At 43.0% G+C, this 21,269-nt stretch overlaps 1 protein-coding gene across 2 annotated transcripts in view; it reads right to left on the bottom strand.

Moving 5' to 3' along the window:
- PFN4 (profilin family member 4) overlaps nt 1-21,269 on the bottom strand; it is a 74,681-nt gene that overhangs the window by 14,006 nt on the left and 39,406 nt on the right. Inside the window, exon 5 of one of the 2 annotated variants that reach the window (XM_075863847.1) lies at nt 15,145-15,543. The exons of the other annotated variant lie outside the window; for it this stretch is intronic. Within the exon in view, the coding sequence (XP_075719962.1) occupies nt 15,473-15,543 (71 nt within the window). The 3' untranslated portion in view covers nt 15,145-15,472. Of the gene's footprint in view, nt 1-15,144; nt 15,544-21,269 lie in introns of those variants that run through there. 2 annotated transcript variants of the gene reach the window in all.

Raw genomic sequence — 21,269 nt, 5'->3', positions numbered from 1 at the left:
GTAGTCAGTATGCCAGGGTCGGTATGGAGCAGGGTCAAATAGTTAGGAGCTGTAGCAGGGCCAGGAAACCACACGAGAAGAATCACAAGCAAAGGAGGAACAGGAAAGGCAGGTATAAATAGACAGAGGGCGGGAGCTAGCTCCGTCTGGCCAGGCTGCGATAGGCTCTCCCACTCCTAAGCCTGCCATCCTGAGTGGTGGAAGATGGAGTCAGTCTCAGAGACATAGACTCAGGTGCAGACTGATTACTTATGGGCGTATACACAGAAGTTGTGCCTGGCAGATCCTTTACAGTACCCCCCCTTTTATGAGGGGCCACCGGACCCTTTCTAAGTTGACCTGGTTTATTGGGGAGACGAAGGTGGAACTTCCTGACCAATACCCCAGCGTGAACATCCCGGGCGGGTACCCAAGTCCTCTCCACAGGCCCGTATCCTCTCCAATGGACCAGGTACTGGAGGGAGCCTTGGACCATCTTGCTGTCCACAATCTTGGCCACCTCGAAATTCCACTCCCTCAGGGGTGAGAACGGGAAAAGGAGGTTTCCTCGAGGGAGCCAAGGACGGGGAGCAGCGTTTAAGGAGGGAGGCATGAAACACGTCATGTATTCGAAAAAATGGGGGCAACTCCAGTCGGAAGGAGACAGGATTGAGGACTTCAATGACCTTATACGGCCCTATAAACCGGGGAGCAAACTTCTTGGACGGGACTTTAAGGCGCAAGTTCCTAGACGATAACCACACCAGATCCCCAACCATAAACAAGGGGTTAGCAGAACGCCTTCTATCAGCCTGAGTTTTTTGTACGCTCTGGGACGCCTCTAGGTTCTTCTGAACCTGGGCCCAGACTGTGCACAGTTCCCGATGAACGACCTCTACCTCGGGATTGTTGGAAGTACCAGGTGAAACGGAGGAGAACCGTGGATTAAACCCAAAATTACAGAAAAAGGGGGAGACCCCTGACGAGTTACTGACCCGGTTATTAAGGGAAAATTCAGCGAGGGGAATGAATGAGACCCAATCATATTGACAGTCAGAGATAAAACACCTTAAATATTGTTCTAGAGATTGATTAGTCCTCTCAGTTTGGCCATTAGTTTCAGGATGGAAGGCAGAGGAGAAGGACAGATCAATCTCCAACTTTTTACAGAAGGCTCTCCAAAACAATGAAACAAATTGTACCCCTCTGTCCGAAACAATATTGACAGGGACCCCATGGAGACGCAGGATGTGTTTGACAAACAAGGTAGCTAACGTCTTAGCATTGGGTAGTTTCTTGAGGGGCACAAAGTGGCACATTTTACTGAAGCGGTCTACTACAACCCACACCACCGACTTGCCTTGAGATGGAGGCAAATCGGTGATAAAATCCATGGAGATATGGGTCCAAGGTCTCTGGGGAATGGGCAAAGAACGTAGTAAGCCCACTGGTCGGGAACTGGGAGTCTTGGACCTAGCACAAACCTCACAAGCGGCGACGTAGGCCTTAACGTCTTTAGGCAACCCAGGCCACCAATAGTTTCTGGCAATGAGGTGTTTGGTACCCAGGACGCCTGGATGACCAGATAGTGCGGAGTCATGATTTTCCCTAAGTACCCTTAGCCGGAATTGCAGGGGAACAAACAGGTTGTCCTTAGGAAGGTTCCCGGGAGCTGAACCTTGATCAGCCGCAATTTCAGAGACTAAATCAGAATCAATAGAAGAAATGATTATACCAGGAGGCAAAATACAAGCAGGATCTTCCTCCGAAGGAGGGCTGGCCATGAAGCTACGCGACAGTGCATCGGCCTTAATATTTTTAGACCCAGCCCTATAGGTAACCAAAAAGTTGAATCTGGTAAAAAAATAGTGCCCATCGAGCTTGTCTCGGTTTTAGCCTCCGGGCAGATTCTAGGAAAACCAGATTCTTGTGGTCGGTAAGGACCGTTACCTGGTGCCTAGCCCCCTCCAGGAAGTGGCGCCACTCTTCAAATGCCCATTTAATGGCTAAGAGTTCGCGGTTGCCAATATCATAGTTACTCTCAGTGGGCGAAAACTTCCTGGAGAAGTAGGCACAGGGACGGAGATGGGTGAGGGACCTGGTACCCTGGGACAAGACAGCCCCCACTCCCACCTCGGATGCGTCAACCTCCACGATAAATGGCTCCATTTGGTTGGGCTGAACCAGCACCGGGGCCGAGATAAAGCACTTCTTAAGGACCTCAAAAGCCTGGACAGCCTCAGGAGGCCAGTGGAGGAGATCAGCACCTTTGCGAGTGAGGTCCGTGAGAGGCTTAGCAATGACCGAGAAGTTAGCAATAAATTTCCTGTAATAACTAGCGAACCCCAAGAAACACTGTAACGCCTTCAGGGAGGCAGGTTGGACCCATTCCGCCACAGCCTGGACCTTGGCGGGGTCCATGCGGAATTCATGAGGAGTGAGGATTTGACCCAAAAATGGTATCTCCTGGACCCCAAACACACATTTTTCGGTTTTCGCAAACAGTTTGTTTTCCCGAAGGACCTGGAGCACTTTCCTGACATGCTCAATGGGGGAGGACCAGTCCTTGGAAAACACAAGTATGTCATCAAGGTACACTACAAGAAATACCCCCAGGTAATCTCTTAAAATCTCATTTATGAAATTCTGGAAGACCGCGGGAGCATTACACAACCCAAAGGGCATGACGAGGTATTCGAAATGACCTTCAGGCGTGTTGAACGCAGTCTTCCACTCATCCCCCTCTTTGATGCGGATAAGGTTATACGCCCCCCGTAGATCAAACTTAGAGAACCATTGGGCCCCCTGAACCTGATTAAAGAGATCAGGAATCAAAGGAAGGGGATACTGGTTCCTTACAGTGACCTTATTCAAGTTACGGTAGTCAATGCATGGCCTAAGACCACCATCCTTCTTCCCTACGAAGAAGAAGGCATCACCTACCGGAGAAGTATCCTACCCTTAGGGAGCTTAGCTCCTGGTACCAATTCGATAGCGCAATCGTATTCTCTATGAGGAGGTAACACTTCGGAGGCCTCCTTAGAGAAAACATCAGCGAAGTCCTGAACAAACTCAGGTAGCATGTTCACCTCCTCAGGGGGAGAAATATACTTAACAGAAAAACATGAAGTCAAGCATTCATTACCCCATTTGGTAAGATCCCCAGTATTCCAGTCAAACGTGGGATTATGCAACTGCAACCAGAGAAGGCCTAAAACCAAATCGGACGATAATCCCTGCATCACCATTACAGAGCACTGCTCCAAATGCATCGAGCCAACAAGGAGTTCAAAAACAGGGGTATGCTGTGTAAAATAACCATTAGCAAGAGGAGTGGAGTCGATACCCACTACCGGGACAGGTTTAGGCAAATCAATCAAAGGCATAGCTAGAGACAGCAAATTCAACAGACATAATATTAGCAGAAGAACCTGAATCCATGAAGGCACTGCCGGTAGCAGACCTACCACCAAAAGAGACCTGAAAGGGAAGCAAGATTTTATTAGGTTTCATCTTTACAGGAAATACCTGTGCGCCCAAGTGACCTCCCCGATGATCACTTAGGCGCGGAAGTTTTCCGGCTGCTTATTCTTACGCCTAGGACAGGTGTTCACTTGATGCTTGTCATCCCCACAATAGAAGCAGAGACCATTTTTCCTGCGGAACTCTCTACGTTGTTGGGGGGACACGGAGGCCCCGAGTTGCATAGGTACCTCCGAGTCTTCCGTGGAAGAGCGAAGCAACGGGACCTCGGGAGGCATCATGGGGGAGTCAGAGGGGAAAACACAAAAACGTTCAAGTTGTCGTTCCCTGAGACGTTGGTCAAGTCGTACCGCTAAAGCCATAACCTGGTCTAGGGAGTCAGAAGAGGGATAGCTAACTAGCAGGTCTTTCAGGGTGTTCGACAGACCCAACCTAAACTGGCACCTTAAGGCAGGGTCATTCCACCGAGAAGCTACGCACCACTTCCTAAAGTCAGAACAATACTCCTCAACAGGTCTCTTACCCTGACGTAAGGTCACCAGCTGACTCTCGGCAAAGGCAGTCCTGTCAGTCTCGTCATAAATGAGTCCGAGAGCAGAAAAGAAAAGATCAACGGAGGAAAGTTCAGGGGCGTCAGGAGCCAAGGAGAAGGCCCACTCTTGGGGCCCTTCCTGGAGCCGGGACATAATTATACCCACCCGCTGGCTCTCAGAACCTGAGGAGTGAGGCTTTAAACGAAAGTAGAGGCTACAACTCTCCCGAAAGGAGAGAAAAGTCCTCCGGTCCCCTGAGAACCGGTCAGGCAACTTGAGGTAGGATTCAAGAGGTGAGGTGAGGGGCACTACCATGGTAGCGTCAGGCTGGTTGACCCTCTGAGCCAGGGCCTGGACCTGTAGGGAGAGACCCTGCATTTGCTGAGCCAGGGTCTCAAGGGTGTCCATAGTAGTGTCAGAGACCAGGGTAGACTAGGTATATGGGCTTGTGATTATGTAATGGTGGGAGTAGGGAAACAGACCAGTGAGCCCTAATCTACCCGCCACTCTGTCCCTGCCTACTTGCAACGACCCGCCCTAGGCGACGGGGTACAACTGGGCGACGGTCCCTACACTCAGTAAGTGCACGAGACGAACAGACAAGGGTACACAAAGCTAAGGGAAATGGGGCAGTTGCCCACGGCAACACCGTGAGCAACAAGAGTGGTGAACGAGCCGAGTCAGACCAGGAATGTACGAGGTACCAAACGCAGAGCAGGAGAGTAGTCAGTAAGCCAGGGTCGGTATGGAGCAGGGTCAAATAGTTAGGAGCTGTAGCAGGGCCAGGAAACCACACGAGAAGAATCACAAGCAAAGGAGGAACAGGAAAGGCAGGTATAAATAGACAGAGGGCGGGAGCTAGCTCCGTCTGGCCAGGCTGCGATAGGCTCTCCCACTCCTAAGCCTGCCATCCTGAGTGGTGGAAGATGGAGTCAGTCTCAGAGACATAGACTCAGGTGCAGACTGATTACCTATGGGTGTATACACAGAAGTTGTGCCTGGCAGATCCTTTACAGACAGTAAGTGGGCGGTGAAGGTGAGCCTGGCGTTTAGTAGCACTATAGAAATGTTTTAACTGGGAGTATTGAAATACATGACGCGGTGAGGGCATTTCAGCCGGGCAGATAGTAGTTAATGGAAGCAAAGAAGAATCGGATAGGACCTGAGTGAAATACATGGGATTAGTGGAAGACCTGCCTAAGAAGGAGAGACGCGCCTCCCCAGCAGGAAATGCTGGGTTGTCGGTAACAGGGGTCAATGGCCCCAGTGGGTCCACGAGCGAACCCCCTATCCCAGAGGAGCGTAGCGCCATGAGGGTATGAAAAACAACAAAGGAGTCGGGTCTCGGTCTGTTCCCAGGCAGGATCCATGGCAAGGTAGAGAGGGTACAGGCACAGAGCCGTTGGGATAATTGAACACAGAGTTTAGAATTATGATTATGAAAAAAGTCGAGAACACGAGCATGCGTCGACGCTAAATAATAAAGACGACAGTCCGGCAGACCAACCCCACCCGCATCCCTGGAGCGAGTAAGAATTGCCCTACTCAGGCGGGGGCGACCCGCTGGCCAGATGAAGGATCCAAAGCACTGTTGGATGCGCAGCCAATAAGAAGAGGGGATTCAGATGGGGATCGTCTGCAGGAGATACAGCAACTTGGGGAGGAGTGACATTTTAATCATATTAATACGGTCAAAACAGGAGAATTCCTTTTTATGCCATGAGGCGAGATCAGAGCGGAATTCGCCTAGTAAAGGGGCAAAGTTATTGGTAAACAGTTGGGAGAGGTCAGAACTTTTTACGCACTCCCAAATACGTTATACCCCTAGAAGGCCAGGAAAAGGGGAAATTACTTTTGAGGAGTGAGAGTGTCGTGGGTGGAAGAGATACATTCAAAGCCTCGGACTTGGAGAAGTTGATCTTAAAGTTGGACCATGATCCAAAACGGGATAGCTCGGACATCAACGATGTGAGAGATACATGCGGGTTCGTAAGATAGACCAAAAGGTCATCAGCAAAGGCGGAGCACTTATATTCCGTCCCACCTATGAGAATACCCTTAATATCCGAGCTGCTCCGGATGGAGGCCATGAGATGCTCTATGACGAGGACGTACAGCAATGTGGAGAGAGGACAACCCTCTCTGGTACCATTATGAATAGCAAAGGGCGCAGAGAGGGAGCCGTTTATTTTTATTTGGGCAGATGGGGAATGATAAAGGGCCATAATTTTAAAGGACCAAGGCCTATTTGTTGGAGAGTCTGGTGAAGGGCAGGCCAGGATATTCTATCGAATGCCTTTTCGGCATCCAGGGACAGGATCATAAGAGGGATGTGATGGGACTGGGCATGATGAATAATATCTAGGGTTGGTATTATCACGCGCCTCCTGGCCAGGCACAAAGCCCACCTGATCCGGATGAATTAAATGGGGAAGGTGCTTATTTAGTCTGTTAGCAAGCCGTTTGGCCTAGATTTAAATCCACGTTGAGTAAAGAGATGGGGCGATAGCTGGAGCATAACTGGAGGTCCTTACCCGGTTTAGGGATGACCGTAATATTTGCCAAGGTGGAGCCCATGGGGAACATTCTGCAGGTGAAATAGAATTAAAGGCATGGAGAAGAAGTGGCGCCAGACCGTCTGTCAATGTCTTATAGAGTTTGGCAGTGTATCCATCCGGTCCTGGACTCTTCCCCCTCGGAAGATCCTTAATAACTGCGAGGAGCTCCGGCAAAGTAAAATCAGCATCCATCTCCTCAGCCACCGCCCCAGATAAGGGCGTGAAAGGAGAGAGGCTCGATCCGGGGAGGAAGAGCCAGCGGAGGATCGAAGGTTGTAGAGATCAGAATAAAAGGTGTGAAAACAATCCGCAATCTCGGGGGTCGCGTGGACTACATGGCCAGAAGGGGATTTAATGTTTAGTATATGGGATTGGGCCAACTGAGCCTTTAACACCCTGGCCAACATGACTCGTTAAGTCTCCAGGACCAGGGACCTTTAGTGAGAAAAGGAAGGTGTTGGGTACAAAAAAAGGCATGATCTGACGATAATATGTTGCCTATGGACGTGGAAACCGCCCAGGGTATGGCATGATGTTGGAGAAGGTGTCATTCGGGTTAGAGTAGAAGCTAAAGTCTTTATCAGAGGGATGTTGAAGGCGCCAAGCATCGCATAGTTGAAGTTGTGAGTTGGAATGTGGATTGTTACTAAAGTGCCATTGTGTATAAAATTTGTGTCTAATAGGTGGGGAGTGACCCTCCTTACAGTGTTTCCTGGAAACAAGCAATATGTACCTTACGCTTATGGAGGTGGTGCAGGATCTGCGCTTTCTTCTAAGGCGTATTCAACCCCTTCACATTGAAGGAGGCTGCAGTGAGGTCAGCCATGGGCACATGCAGAACCGCATTCTGAAATGTTCCGGAGAGAACAGGAGAGGAAGGATCACCACAAAGAAGAGGACGAGAAGAGGGGGGAACAATCTAGGCAAAGAAAACATTGCGTGAGAGAAAAACAAAAACAACAAAAAAAAGGCAGCAACACAGAGACTGCCGCATAAGCTAAATACAAAAATATGAGGGACCAGTGAGCGACAGCTGCGCTCTGGATTGGTCCAGGACCTACGGGGGGAAAGTCACAGCTATTCATGAGAGCGACCCGCTCTCCAAGCATATAATAACATAAGTATAAATATAGACAGCTATTGTTATAGATACAATGAGAATAGAGGGGAAGGCATATGGCAGCAGTAATGAACACAATTTCTTAGGCAGAAAACAAACTAGGCATCTCACAGTAAACAAGAACAAAAGTGGACTTCCAGGTACATAAAAAATCTCAGAAGGCAAACTAAGTCCCGGAGTAGACACATGAGGCTCCTATCAGCACAAGTCCTCATGCTGAAGGGGCAGTCTCATCTGACTGAGCATGTTCCCAGCCGCGTCCGTGACCAGATCTTCTTCTGGGGCCCCTCGGAGGCCAGTGATAAAGGAGGGCGTCCTAGTTGGGGTCCCCTGCCCGCAGAAGAGAACAACGAGGGCCACTGTTTGATAGAGACGGAAGGAAGGCCGAGCTCTCTGAGGAAGTCAGGCAAGTCATTGGGAGACCTCAACGTAAAGGTGTGACCATCGCACCGGACCATTAGGGCAAAGGGGAAGCCCCATCTATAGATAATGCCCTGACTCCGAAGAACCTCCAAGATGGGCTTCAGCGCTGCTCTTTGTGCCAAGGTGTGTCTGGACAGATCCGGCAATATACGTATCTGCGTCCTGTGGTGAGAGATGGAGGATTGTTGTCTGACTTTTTGCAGAATAGCGTCTTTAACCCCTTCAGGACTGAGCCTGTTTTGGCCTTCAGGACGAAGCCGATTTTTCAAATCTGACATGTGTCTCTTTATGTGGTGATAACTCCGGAATGCTTTTGCCTATCCAAGTGATTCTGAGATTGTTTTCTCGTGACATATTGTACTTTATGTTAGGGAAAAAATTTGGTCGATAAATTCAATATTTATTTGTAAAAAATACCAAGATTTGAAGAAAATGTGCAAAAATTAGCATTTTTCTAAATTTAAATGTATCTGCTTGTAAAACAGATAGCAATACCACACAAAATAGTTACTACTTAACATTCCCCATAGGTCTTCTTTAGTTTGGCATCGTTTTTTGAACATTCTTTTATTTTTCTAGGACGTTACAAGACTTACAACTTTAGCAGCAATTTCTCATATTTTCAAGAAAATTTCAAAAGGCGATTTTTACAAGGACCAGTTAAGTTCTGAAGTGGCTTTGAGGGCCTTATATATTAGAAAGTCCCCATAAATCACCCCATTTTGAAAACTGCACCACTCAAAGTATTCAAAACAGCATTCAGAAAGTGTTTGAACCCTTTAGGCGTTTCACAGGAATTAAAGCAAAGTAGAGGTGAAAGTTACAAATTTCATTTTTTTTTTTACAAAATTCATTTGTAATAAAAAAAATTCTATACCACAGAAGGTTTTACCCGAGAAATGGAACTTATTATTTATTGCCCAGATTCTGCAGTTTTTAGAAATATCCCACATGTAGCCCTAGTGCGCTAATTTACTGAAATACAGGCCTCAGAAGCAAAGAAGCACCTAGTGGATTTTGGGGCCTCCTTTTTTTTAGCATATATTTTAGGTACCATGTCAGGTTTGAAGAGGTCTTGTGGGGCCAAAACAATAAAAACCCCCAAAAGTGACCTCATTTTGGAAACTACACCCCTCAAGGAATTTATCTATGGGTATAGTTAGCATTTTGAACCCACAGTTTTTTTGCAAAATTTATTTGAATTAGTATGTGAAGATGAAAATCTACTTTTTTTCTGAAAAAACGTAGAAATTTTTAATTTTTTCAAGGAATAAAAGAGAAAAAACACCCCAATATATGTAAACCAATTTCTCCCGATTACAGCAATACCCCATATGTGGTAATAAACTGCTGTTTGGACCCACAGCAGGACTCAGAAGGGAAGAAGCACCATTTGGATTTTGAAATTCAGATTTTGCTGGAATAGTTTTCAGTGCCGTGTCGCGTTTGAAATGCACTGGAGGGAACAAAATAGTGGAAACCCCCGGAAAGTGACCCCATTTTGGAAACTACACTCATCAAGGAATTTTTCTAGGGGTAAAGTTAGCATTTTGACCCCACAGTTGTTTTTCTGAATTCATTGGAATTATTCTGTAAAGGTAAAAATCTACTTTTTTTCTGAAAAAAGGTAGCCATTTTTAATTTTTACAAAGAATAAATGAAAAAAAGCACCCCAACATTTGTTAAACAATTTCTCCCGATTACGGAAATATGCCATATGTGGTAATAAACTGCTGTTTGGACCCACAGCAAGGCTCAGAAGGGAAGGAGCGCTATTTGTCTTTTGGAGATCAAATTTAGCTGAAATGGTTTTTGGGTGCCATGTTGCATTTGCAAAGCCCCTGAGAGGCCAAACAGTGGAAACCCCCCAAAAGTGGAAATTACACCACTTAAAGAATCTATCTAGGGATATAGTGGGCATTTAGACCCCACAAGTCTTTTGCAGGATTTATTAGAATTAGGCCGTGAAAATGAATATCAACATTTCTTCCACTAAAATGTTGCATTTTTTCAATTTCACAAAGGATAAAGGAGAAAAAGCTGCCCAACATTTGTAAAGCAATTTCTCCCGAGTACGGCAATACCCCACGTGTGGTCATAAATGGTTTTTCATTAGAAAATAATTAACCCTTTCTGGACTGATCGATTTTTTTCTTTTCCTTTTTAGTTTTTTCCTCCCCGCGTTCCAAGAGCCACAACTTTTTTATTTTTCAGTCAATAGACCGGTATGAGGGCTTATTTATTGAGGGACGAGCGGTCGTTTTTATTGGTACCATTTTTTGGTACATACAACTTTTTGAGGACTTTTTATTACATTTTTAGGTAGAGCCAAGGTGACCAAAAAACAGTGATTTTGCCATTTTAAATGCTTTATTTTTCACGTGAGACGCTCCATACATCACCCCCCACACTATGACATGCTATGTCGTGGTGCGCGCAGGGGTTAATGTACAGCAGATGGTGCAGAGTGAAAATTACAATTTTCCACTCATATGCCATTTTAGTGCACTACATGTTATGCCCAGTTTGTGCCACTGAAGACGAATACCTCATAAAATATTAACCGGGTTCTCCCGGGTATGGCGATGCCATATCTATGGACGTAAACTGGTGTTTAGGCACGCTGCAGGGCTCAGAAGGGAGGGAGCGGCATTTGGCTTTTGGGGCGCAGATGTAGCTTGGTAGTAGTTCTGTTTGGGGTTTTACTGGTGTTTCAGTTTATAATGTGGGGGCATATGTTATCTGTGCAGAGTACATCAGGGTACATGTTATCTGTGCGGGGTACATCAGGGTATAATAAGAGGGTATAATAATGCAGTAAATAAATAATAATCCGCAGATATGTGGCCGGTGTCGCACTGATAAAAGGTGCCCGATCTAATCTGCTTTTGGACACTGCACATTTTGCATCGCCATATTCTGAGAGCCAGAACGGTTTTATTTTTTCACCACCGGAGCCGTGTGAGGGTTTATTCTTTGCGGGACAATCTGTAGTTTTCATTGGTACCATTTTGGGGTACCAGAAATTTTTTGGATCACGTTTTATTCCATTTTTTGGCAAGCAAGGTGACCAAAAACCATAAATTCTGACAATGTTTTTTATTCTTTTTTTTTATGGCGTACACCCTGGGCTATAAATTACCATTATATTTTATACTGCGGGTCGATACGATTACAGCGGTACCAGATGTATATAATTTTTTGATGTTTTGCAGCGTTTGTGCAATAAAATCACTTATTTATAAAAGAAATAATTTTTTGTGTCACCATATTCTGAGAGCGATAACTTTTTTATTTTTCAGTCAAAAATGCGGTGTAAGGGCTTGTTTTTTGCGGGACGGGTTGTAGTTTGTATTGGTACCATTTTGGCGTACATGCGACTTTTTGATCACTTTTTATTGTAGATTTTGGGAGGGGTGGTAACCAAAAAATTGTGATTCGGGCACTGTTTTTCGTTTATTTTTTTCGCGGTGTTCACCGTGTGGGAAAAATAATATCACAGTTTTATAGTCGGGGTCGTTACGAACGCGGTGATATTAAATATGTGTACTTTTTTTATAGTGTAAATTTTTTTCCTATAATAAAATACTTATTATAGGAAAAAAAGCATTCTTTGTTTATGTCACTTCTAACTTTTATTTTTACACTTTTTCAAAACATTTTTATTATCTTTTTTTTACTTTTTTTACTTGTCCCACTAGGGGACACTTAGACTTGCAGCTCTGATCGCTGCTGGAACACATTACACTACACACGTAGTGTAATGTGTTCTAACTGTCATTGTGACGTGACAGTCACACTGACAGGAAGCATCGGAGGACCGGCCGGAGGCTGATCCTCCGAGGCTTCCGTACATGGCAACCCGGAGGTCATTGTCTGGCCTCTGGTTGCCGTGAGAAGGATCGCCAGCCCCCGCAAGTACATGTGGGGGGCTGCCGATCCGCTGTAAACCTCTTCAATGCGGTGATCGCAATCGACCACCGCATCGAAGGGGTTAATTGCCGATTTCAGCGGCGACAGGCCGCTGATCGGCAACAGGGAGAGCAGGGCTGGCACCCTGCACAGTTAACCGCCGCTGCGGTGTAGCGCCGCGCGGCGGTTAACTGTCAAAGCACTGACGTTAGTGAAGTTACTGCACACATTGACGTTCATTAACGTCAAGGTGCGGGAAGGGGTTAATGGCATAGAAATGTATCCGGCAAATAACATCTCGGGGCCGTTGGTCATCAAGACTCAGTGGACGTAGGGCTCTATGAGCTCGGTCAAGTTCAATATGGGTATTTGGGGGACGACCCAATAAGTTGTTGAAGACGGTGGACAATGTGGAGAAAAGATCGGACGCTGGAATAGATTCAGGTAGACCCCCGATACGTATGTTGTTCCTCCGATTATGATTCTCAATGTCATCCAGATGTTGTTGCAGCATAAATGATTGAGCAGAATGATGCTGCAGGGTGGATTGTACAGTGGCCAATGTTGCGTCGTCAGCGGCCCGGTCTTGAGCGAGGGTATCCACCCTAGTGGAGAGTGAGGAAAGTTCCGCATGAAACTGGGAAAACTCCAGTTTACATTCTTCCACTATCTGTCTAGCAAAGGAAGTCATATCAGCCCTAGTGGGTAGCATTTGGGCCATCTGACGAATGTCCAGGAGAGTTCCCAGTCTATTTTCACAGACAGGTACAGGTGAGGAGTCTGTATGACTTAATCCAAAAACAACCGGAATACCCTCCGGAGTGCGAGCAGAGTCCTGAACATGGTGGCTAGAGGAGAGGCTGGCGAAGCCCTGACTGTGAGCGCGGGAGGGAGGTAAGGGCTGATGGGGCACGGTAGACCCCTGGGGCATTGAGGTTGAGGGGTCTGGTGGGCATGAGGGGGGCTACCCCAAGAGGAGCCAGAGGACCAAGCAAGGAGTCAAGGGACCCCAGCGGAGGCAGCCCGGAAGGTAGGGAGCCGTCTGGGGATAACGGGGTAGAGCACTCAGGGCACTGGGGTGGCCAAGGTAGCCATCTTGTCCTCGGGCCTCAGGCCTGGCCCCTAAGTTGCATGGGTGTCTGCCTCCCAAAAAATGCCCCAATATCAGTCTGAGGAGATGGAGGCCGTGAAAAGGAGGCCACTTTGCCTTTTTTGGTCGCCTTCCCCATCAGAAAAGCTGGATGGGAGCCGATTTAGTGGACGCTGGTGGAGGAGCTCAGAGAAGCCCGTCCTCACTCAGTCATAGCTGGTCACGCCCCTCAAAATACGTGTGTTTTTAACGCAGATTATGTGGCGAACACACGCAGAATATGTGCTGAAATGTTTCTGCCTCGAAATTACGTACTCCGTTTGAAAATATTGTAAGGGTATATTCACACGATGCGGCTGAGAAGGGCAAAAAAACGCAAATAAAACAGAATGTGTTTTTTTAACTTATTGGGTTGTGTTTTTCCCCGGCTTTTTTCATATCATGCGGTTTTTATGTGGTTTCAACTTCAATTCTTCGTCCTGTCAGATTGCTTGTTGGCAGATGAGTGCTTATTATGTGCGGTACTGCACAACAACAGCTTCTCCTGCGTTTCTTAGACGCATGCAGTTATGTCAATGTAAAGAATAAGCCACAAAGTTAAATTCCGAACGCAGGTTAAAGCGCAATGCGGCTACAAACTAAATGATTGGTTAACAAATACAAAGATTGTATGACAAAAGTGAAAACACATTCAACAAAAATACAAATGTATTTGCAAGCATTTTTTTTAGGTTGAAAAGCCGCAAAACTAAACCGCTGCTCCTTAACTGCACTGTGTGAATATACCCTAAAGATATGTTACGGACTGTGGAGCACAAACCTAAGGGTATGTTCACACAGGTAACAAAAAACGGCTGAAAATACAGAGCTGCTGTTTTTCAGCCGTTTTTTTTAAGTAACTAGCGTTTTTTACGGCCGTTTTTCTATTGAGTAAATGAAAAACGACTCCAAAAACGGCTCAAGAAGTGACATGCACTTATTGTTACGAGGCGTTTTCTTACGCAGCAGTTTTTCCCATTGAAATCAATGGGCAGATGTTTGGAGGTGTTCAGCCCCTGCATTTTTAGCCATTTTTCTGGGCGTTTATGGCCCGAAAAATGTCTGAAAATAGCCCGTGTGAACATACCCTTATACTCCCATCATTGTCTGTACTATACAAGTGGTGTTTTTTGTCACTATAAGGCCTTATTCAAACAAACGTGTTAAACGTCCATGTGACGGCCGTTGAAACAACGGCTGTCACACGGACCTATATAATTCAATGTGGCCGTTCCCACAGCCGTTGTTTCAACGGACCTTCTTACTGAGGACGCCAGGGCTGGCAGGGTGACCATGATCTATTTTTGTGACCATAAGTAATTTTGTTTTATTATTCAGTTTATATACCTGATCCTTTTGTGTTACTTATAACATTGAAGACATAGTAACAGCGATACTGAGGTCGAGAAGGGTGGATCCAGCGTGGATGCGTCTAAAATGGAATACTTGTTTCCAAGTTTAATTGATCAAAAATCTAAAAAAGTCAGGACTTGGTTGGAGGTGTAGAATCCTGAAGTGAAAGGAGAAAAAAAATCATAGGTAGATGAAGCCTACGCGTTTCTGACGCTTCCTGCGTCCTTAGTCATGGTTGATAATGATAATTTTTTAGATTTTTGATCAATTAAACTTGGAAACAAGTATTCCATTTTAGACGCATCCACGCTGGATCCACCCTTCTCTTTCTTGCTGTTGTACATTATCGTGAACCGACACGAGGATCTGTGCGAGATAACCCAAACTAGCTAGCAAACAAGGTGAGCTGGAGGCATTTTTCTTTGCTTTTTGTCGATACTGAGGTGTTGAATATATTTGAATGATTTTTATACATATTACAGACTTTGATATTTCACATTGGTGATTTCATGTCATGCCTAAGCGATAATTTATTACACAATGTATTATTGAGATATTTAATTGCTTGAGAAAGGTTCCTGTATTGAGCTGAAACGGGGGAATCAGTGAATAATTAAATCATTTACACAAAGTGCTGCCGCCGTCTTCCTTTCTTTGTATTTTATTATAGACACTGATACAAAATAACATAAAACATAATAAAACAACATTTATCCATCTTGCCACGACCCGCCTTTATCAGCATCACTAATAACTTCACCCAGAACATTAACCCACCTCAGGCATCCACCAAAACAGAGAATCAGGCGAGTAGAATGGAGTAATGCTTTATTACACTCAACCTCATAGTTTTTTTTATTTTTTGCAAATATCATTATCTGTATATATAAAGCTTTGTAATATGTCTTATTAGGGAAAAGTAACATCTTCCTCATCTTCCAGCAGCTTGTACTTCTCCTTTCCCTGCATACTAGACTGAATACTAGACCGGGAGGAGGGGGATGCAGCTGCAGTTTCTTTTCCTCTGCTTGTCTGTAAACTTCCTAACTTTTGCTAAGAGACAACAGAGAGATTCAAGTGGCATATGAAGAGGCAACCCCCTTTATCACGCCCCAAAATTAATACAAACCCCGGACCAGAACTGCTAAACTTATACAGATATTAGACCAGACCACCTAAAAAAATTACAGACCCTTGACTAGACCACCTAATTAAATACAGACCCCAGACCTCTTAAAGGGGTTTTCCTATCAGGGACATCTATGACATATCCACAGAACATGTCATAAATGTCAGATATCTCTAGAACGGGGCCCCCTAATCCCCGTTCTGCCGCTCCCTGTTCTGGCTGACGCGTGTGCTTCCCGACCATGAAGAAAACAGCGTAGCTCAGCGGAGCTACGCCGTTTCAGTGAGTCCTATAGAACTGAATATTAGTTACTTCAATTGCGTAGCTTGCATGCTACGCTCTTTCCGTAACTGACATTCACTACTAAGGGAGTTACAGAAACAGCGTAGCTAAGCGTGCTACGCGGTTTCCGTAATTCTTGGTCGGAAATCCCCTGCTTCAACCGGGACATAGAGAGGTAGACCGGGTTTAGGGGGCCCCCGTTATAGACATAAGTGCAGGTCCCAGAGGTGTCACTCGAACTAGCCATGAATAAGAGCACAGTCAGTGCTTGAAACGCGTAGGCTTTCATCTACTTGCCATCCCTACCACCTTGTCATTCCTCCTGGTGTTCTTTAGAGCTTTTTTGCTTATATCTCAATAAAGTGGAAACCGAGTTTCCCCACTTATATCACTCATCGCTGGATCCTCTCTTTCTTTTATTCTCGTGACCTGCATCTATCTGACATTTATAGCATATCCTGTGGATATGTCATAACTGTCCCTGATAGTAAAACCCCTTTAAAGTAATACAGACCCCCCCTAAACAAATACAGACCCCAGACCAGACACCCTACAGTAATAGTCTCCAAACTAGGTTATACTAAAGATTTCTGGCGGTACAACATTTAGTATACATCTAAAGCTGCCTAAGGCGGAATTGTGATTTATTTTTTTTAAATAAGAGGTACTTTTTAAGCTAAGGATAAAAAAATTATATGTTTACTAGACAAACTTTATGTCCCTTTATTCTTTAAATTGGTTGACAACTTATTGTCATACAACCTATTAGGGAATTCTGAGTTAGTGGTACACTGTTCAGGATCCTCATCTCTTTGCCAGAGTGGAAACCGTTACAGAGATCGTCTCCCCCTCTGGAGGACCTGTCCTGTCCTGAGTTACACAGACAACCCATTGATATGAATGGGCACGGTGTAATGCTTAATTTGTCCTGTGATGGCGCTGCTTTGTAAACACTTACTGCCAGGTTTCCCCACAGATTACAGCTGATCGAAGGGGGTCCTAGCAGGAAGATACTCTGTGATCAGCTGTTTGTCAAGGGACCCTTCTAACAAGTAGGGATTTTCCAAAGCAGAGAACCCCTTTAACGAACTGATCCATATGTTCCACCATCCATCTTGACCATCATATTAAACAATTCACACAATAAGCTGTTGGCCGCTAGTGCCTACACATTCCTCCGGCAGCAGCTATGAAGATTTAAGTGGACAGAAATGTAATGCAGTGTCGCGCCAAATCCTCCAGAGTTAGGCTGGGTTCACACACACTATTTACGGACGTAATTCGGGCGTTTTAGCCCCGAATTACGTCCGAAAATACGGCTCCAAAGCGGCAGCAAACATCTGCCCATTCATTTGAATGGGCTTTACGATGTTCTGTGCCGACGGTCATTTTTTTAAGCGCCGCTGTCTAATGACGGCGCGTAAAAAAGACGCCCGCGTCAAAGAACTGCCTGTCACTTCTTGAGACGTAATTGGAGCCGTTTTCCCTTGACTCCATGGAAAAACAGCTCCATTTACGTCCGTAATGGACGCAGCGAATAGCACCTGCACTTGCCATTACGGCTGAAATTGCGAGCTGTTTTCTCCTGAAAACAGCTCCGTGATTTCAGCCGTTACGGACGTGTACGTGTGAACCTACCCTAAGAACCAATGTTTTGGGTTTTATGACATCCATATACCATTATAGGACACATGTTCAGGAGTTAACCTGATAGGACAACCATTTCATCATAGATAATGCACATGTACTGGACAAGGTTCAATGAGACCAGTGCATGTACAGATGATCTGGACACGTTTGGGCATATAGTGCCCATAAACCATAGACCAGGGGACCCAAACAAGCGGCCCCCGTGAGGCTGTCATCTGCGGCATGCGGTGTTCCTTCTGGACCAGAATCCCCAGCCTGAGCGTTGCCGACGCTCTGGTCATAGATTCTGCTCCTAGAGGTAACCCCTGACATCACTGTCGATATATGGACAGTGACGTCAGGGTCTCCTCCAGGAGAGGAATCCCCGGCCAGAGCAACGCTCCGGTGGGGGATTCCACTCCTAGAGGGAGCCCCAATGGAGCTATCTATGGGTTTTGTGTGGCACTATCTAGAAGGGTGTGTGTGGCACTATCTACAAAGGTCACCGTGGCACTATCTATAGAGGGCACTGAGGCATTATCTACAGAGGGCACTGAGGCATTATCTAGGGGGGGGGTGTGGAACTATCTACAGAGGACACTGTGGCATTTTCTTCAGAGGGCACTGTGGCATTAGCTACAGAGGGAACTGTGGCACTATCTACAGAGGGCATTGTGCCACTATCTACAGAGGGCACTGTGGCACCATCTACAGAGGGAATTGTGCCACTATCTACAGAGGCAAAAAAGCCCTGTTTCCCAGCTACCATAGAAATTGTTAAATTATATAAACTAATCTTATCTTTATTATGCTATTTCAGCAATCAACAGACAGACAGACCAAAATAAATGTTTAAAATTCTCTATGCAAGGATCGGGTCAGCACTCATTAATAGTTGTCAGTGAACACATGTATTTGCCGTCTATATCCTATAGACCGGCAGAGCTCGAGAGCGTGGTTTGTACCAATAGACTGCTAAACACTTAAATTGTTAGATTGTTAGATTGCTAGACCCTAGTATCCGGCATGTATTAAAATTGAAAGGAGAGCCCCCCCGACATGTTTCGCTACAAATGTAGCGTCCTCAGGGGTTCACGGGGCTACCTGATTGTCGTATCTGGCCTGCCAGTTACCAAGGGTCCAACCACATTTTCTTGCACATTTTCTTACTATCTACAGAGAGCACTGTGGCATTATCTACAGAGGGCAGAGTGTCATTATCTACAGAGGGCACTGTGGCATTATCTACAATGGGCATTCTGGGAAAATCTAAAAAGGGGCTGCCCTATCTTGACATTCCTGTCTGCCAAATGCTGCCAACTGAGCAGCCAGAATGCATTTAGCTACACTTAAACTGGAAAACTGGATTGTTAAAATAAGCACACAAAGTAAACTTGCAAATTTACGGTAAGTTTAAACCTAGCGGTATTATTATAGTAATGTAATATTATTATAGTAATGTAGTATTATTATAGTAGTGTAGTATTGTTATGGTAGTGTAGTATTGTTATAGTAATGTAGTATTGTTATAGTAGTGTAGTATTATAGTAATGTAGTATTATAGTAATGTAGTGTTATTCTAGTAATGTCGTTTTATAGTAATGTAGTATTATTATAGTAGTGTAGTATTGTTATACTAATGTAGTATTGTTATAGTAATGTAGTATTATTCTAGTAATGTAGTATTATAGTAATGTAGTATTGTTATAGTAGTGTAGTATTATAGTAATGTAGTGTTATTTTAGTAATGTAATTTTATAGTAATGTAGTATTATTCTAGTAATGTAGTATTGTTATAGTAATGTGGTATTATTGTAATGTAGCATTATAGTAATGTAGTATTATAGTAATGTAGTATTGTTATAGTAATGTAGTATTACAGTAATGTGGTATTATTATAGTTATGTAGTATTGTAATAGTAATGTAGTATTATAGTAATGTAGTATTATAGTAATGTAGTATTGTTATAGTAATCTAGTATTATAGTAATGTAGTATTGTTATAGTTATGTAGTATAATTATAGTAATGTAGTGTTATAGTAATGTAGTATTATAGTAATGTAGTATTATTATAGTAATGTAGCATTGTTATAGTAATGCAGTATTATAGTAATGTAGTATTGTTATAGTAATGTAGTATTGTTATAGTAATGTAGTGTTATTCTAGTAATGTAGTTTTATAGTAATGTAGTATTATTCTAGTAATGTAGTATTGTTCTAGTAATGTAGTAGTTACAGTAATGTAGTATTGTTACAGTAATGTAGTTTTATAGTAATGTAGTATTATTCTAGTAATGTAGTATTGTTATAGTAATGTGGTATTATTGTAATGTAGTATTATAGTAATGTAGTATTATTATAGTAATGTAGTATTATTATAGTAATGCAGTATTATAGTAATGTAGTATTATAGTAATGTAGTAGTGTTATAGTAATGTAGTAGTATTATTATTATTATTATAGTAATGTAGTATTACAGTAATGTGGTATTATTATAGTTATGTAGTATTGTAATAGTAATGTAGTATTATGGTAATGTGGTATTAGTATAGTAATGTAGTATTATTATAGTAATGTAGTATTATAGTAATGTAGTATTGTTATAGTAATGTGGTATTATTGTAATGTAGTATTATAGTAATGTAGTATTATTATAGTAATGTGGTATTATTATAGTAATAGTGTTATAGTAATGTAGTATTGTTATAGTAATGTATTATTATAGTAATGTAGTATTGTTATAGTAATGTAGTATTACAGTAATGTGGTATTATTATAGTTATGTAGTATTGTAATAGTAATGTAGTATTATGGTAATGTGGTATTAGTATAGTAATGTAGTATTATAGTAATGTAGTATTGTTATAGTAATGTGGTATTATTATAGTAATATAGTATTATAGTAATGTAGTATTGTTATAGTAATGCAGTATTATTATAGTAATGTAGTATTATTATAGTAATGTATAGTGTTATAGTAATGTAGTATTGTTATAGTAATGTAGTATTATAGTAATGTAGTATTATAGTAATGTAGTATTATTATGGTAATGTAGTATTATTATAGTAATGTAGTATTGTTATAGTAATGTAGTATTATTATAGTAATATGGTATTATAGTAATGTAGTATTATTATAGTAATGTATATTGTTATAGTAATGTAGTATTGTTATAGTAATGTAGTATTGTTATAGTAATAAGGTATTATAGTAATGTAGTATTGTTATAGTAATATGGTATTATAGTAATGTAGTAGTGTTATAGTAATATGGTATTATAGTAATGTAGTAGTGTTATAGTAATGTAGTATTGTTATAGTAATGTAGTATTATAGTAATGTAGTATTGTTATAGTAATATGGTATTATAGTAATGTAGTATTGTTATAGTAATATGGTATTATAGTAATGTAGTAGTGTTATAGTAATGTAGTATTGTTATAGTAATGTAGTATTATAGTAATGTAGTATTGTTATAGTAATATGGTATTATAGTAATGTAGTAGTGTTATAGTAATGTAGTATTATAGTAATGTAGTATTATTATTATAGTAATGTAGTATTGTTGTAGTAATGTAGTATTGTTGTAGTATATGGTATTATAGTAATGTAGTATTGTTATAGTAATGTAGTATTGTTATAGTAATGTAGTATTGTTATAGTAGTGTTATTCTAGTAATGTCGTTTTATAGTAATGTAGTATTATTATAGTAGTGTAGTATTGTTATACTAATGAAG

The sequence above is a fragment of the Rhinoderma darwinii genome, chromosome 4 (assembly GCF_050947455.1).
Source record: "Rhinoderma darwinii isolate aRhiDar2 chromosome 4, aRhiDar2.hap1, whole genome shotgun sequence".
Classification (NCBI taxonomy): domain Eukaryota; kingdom Metazoa; phylum Chordata; class Amphibia; order Anura; family Rhinodermatidae; genus Rhinoderma; species Rhinoderma darwinii.
This window is presented reverse-complemented; position numbering and strand designations above follow the sequence as displayed.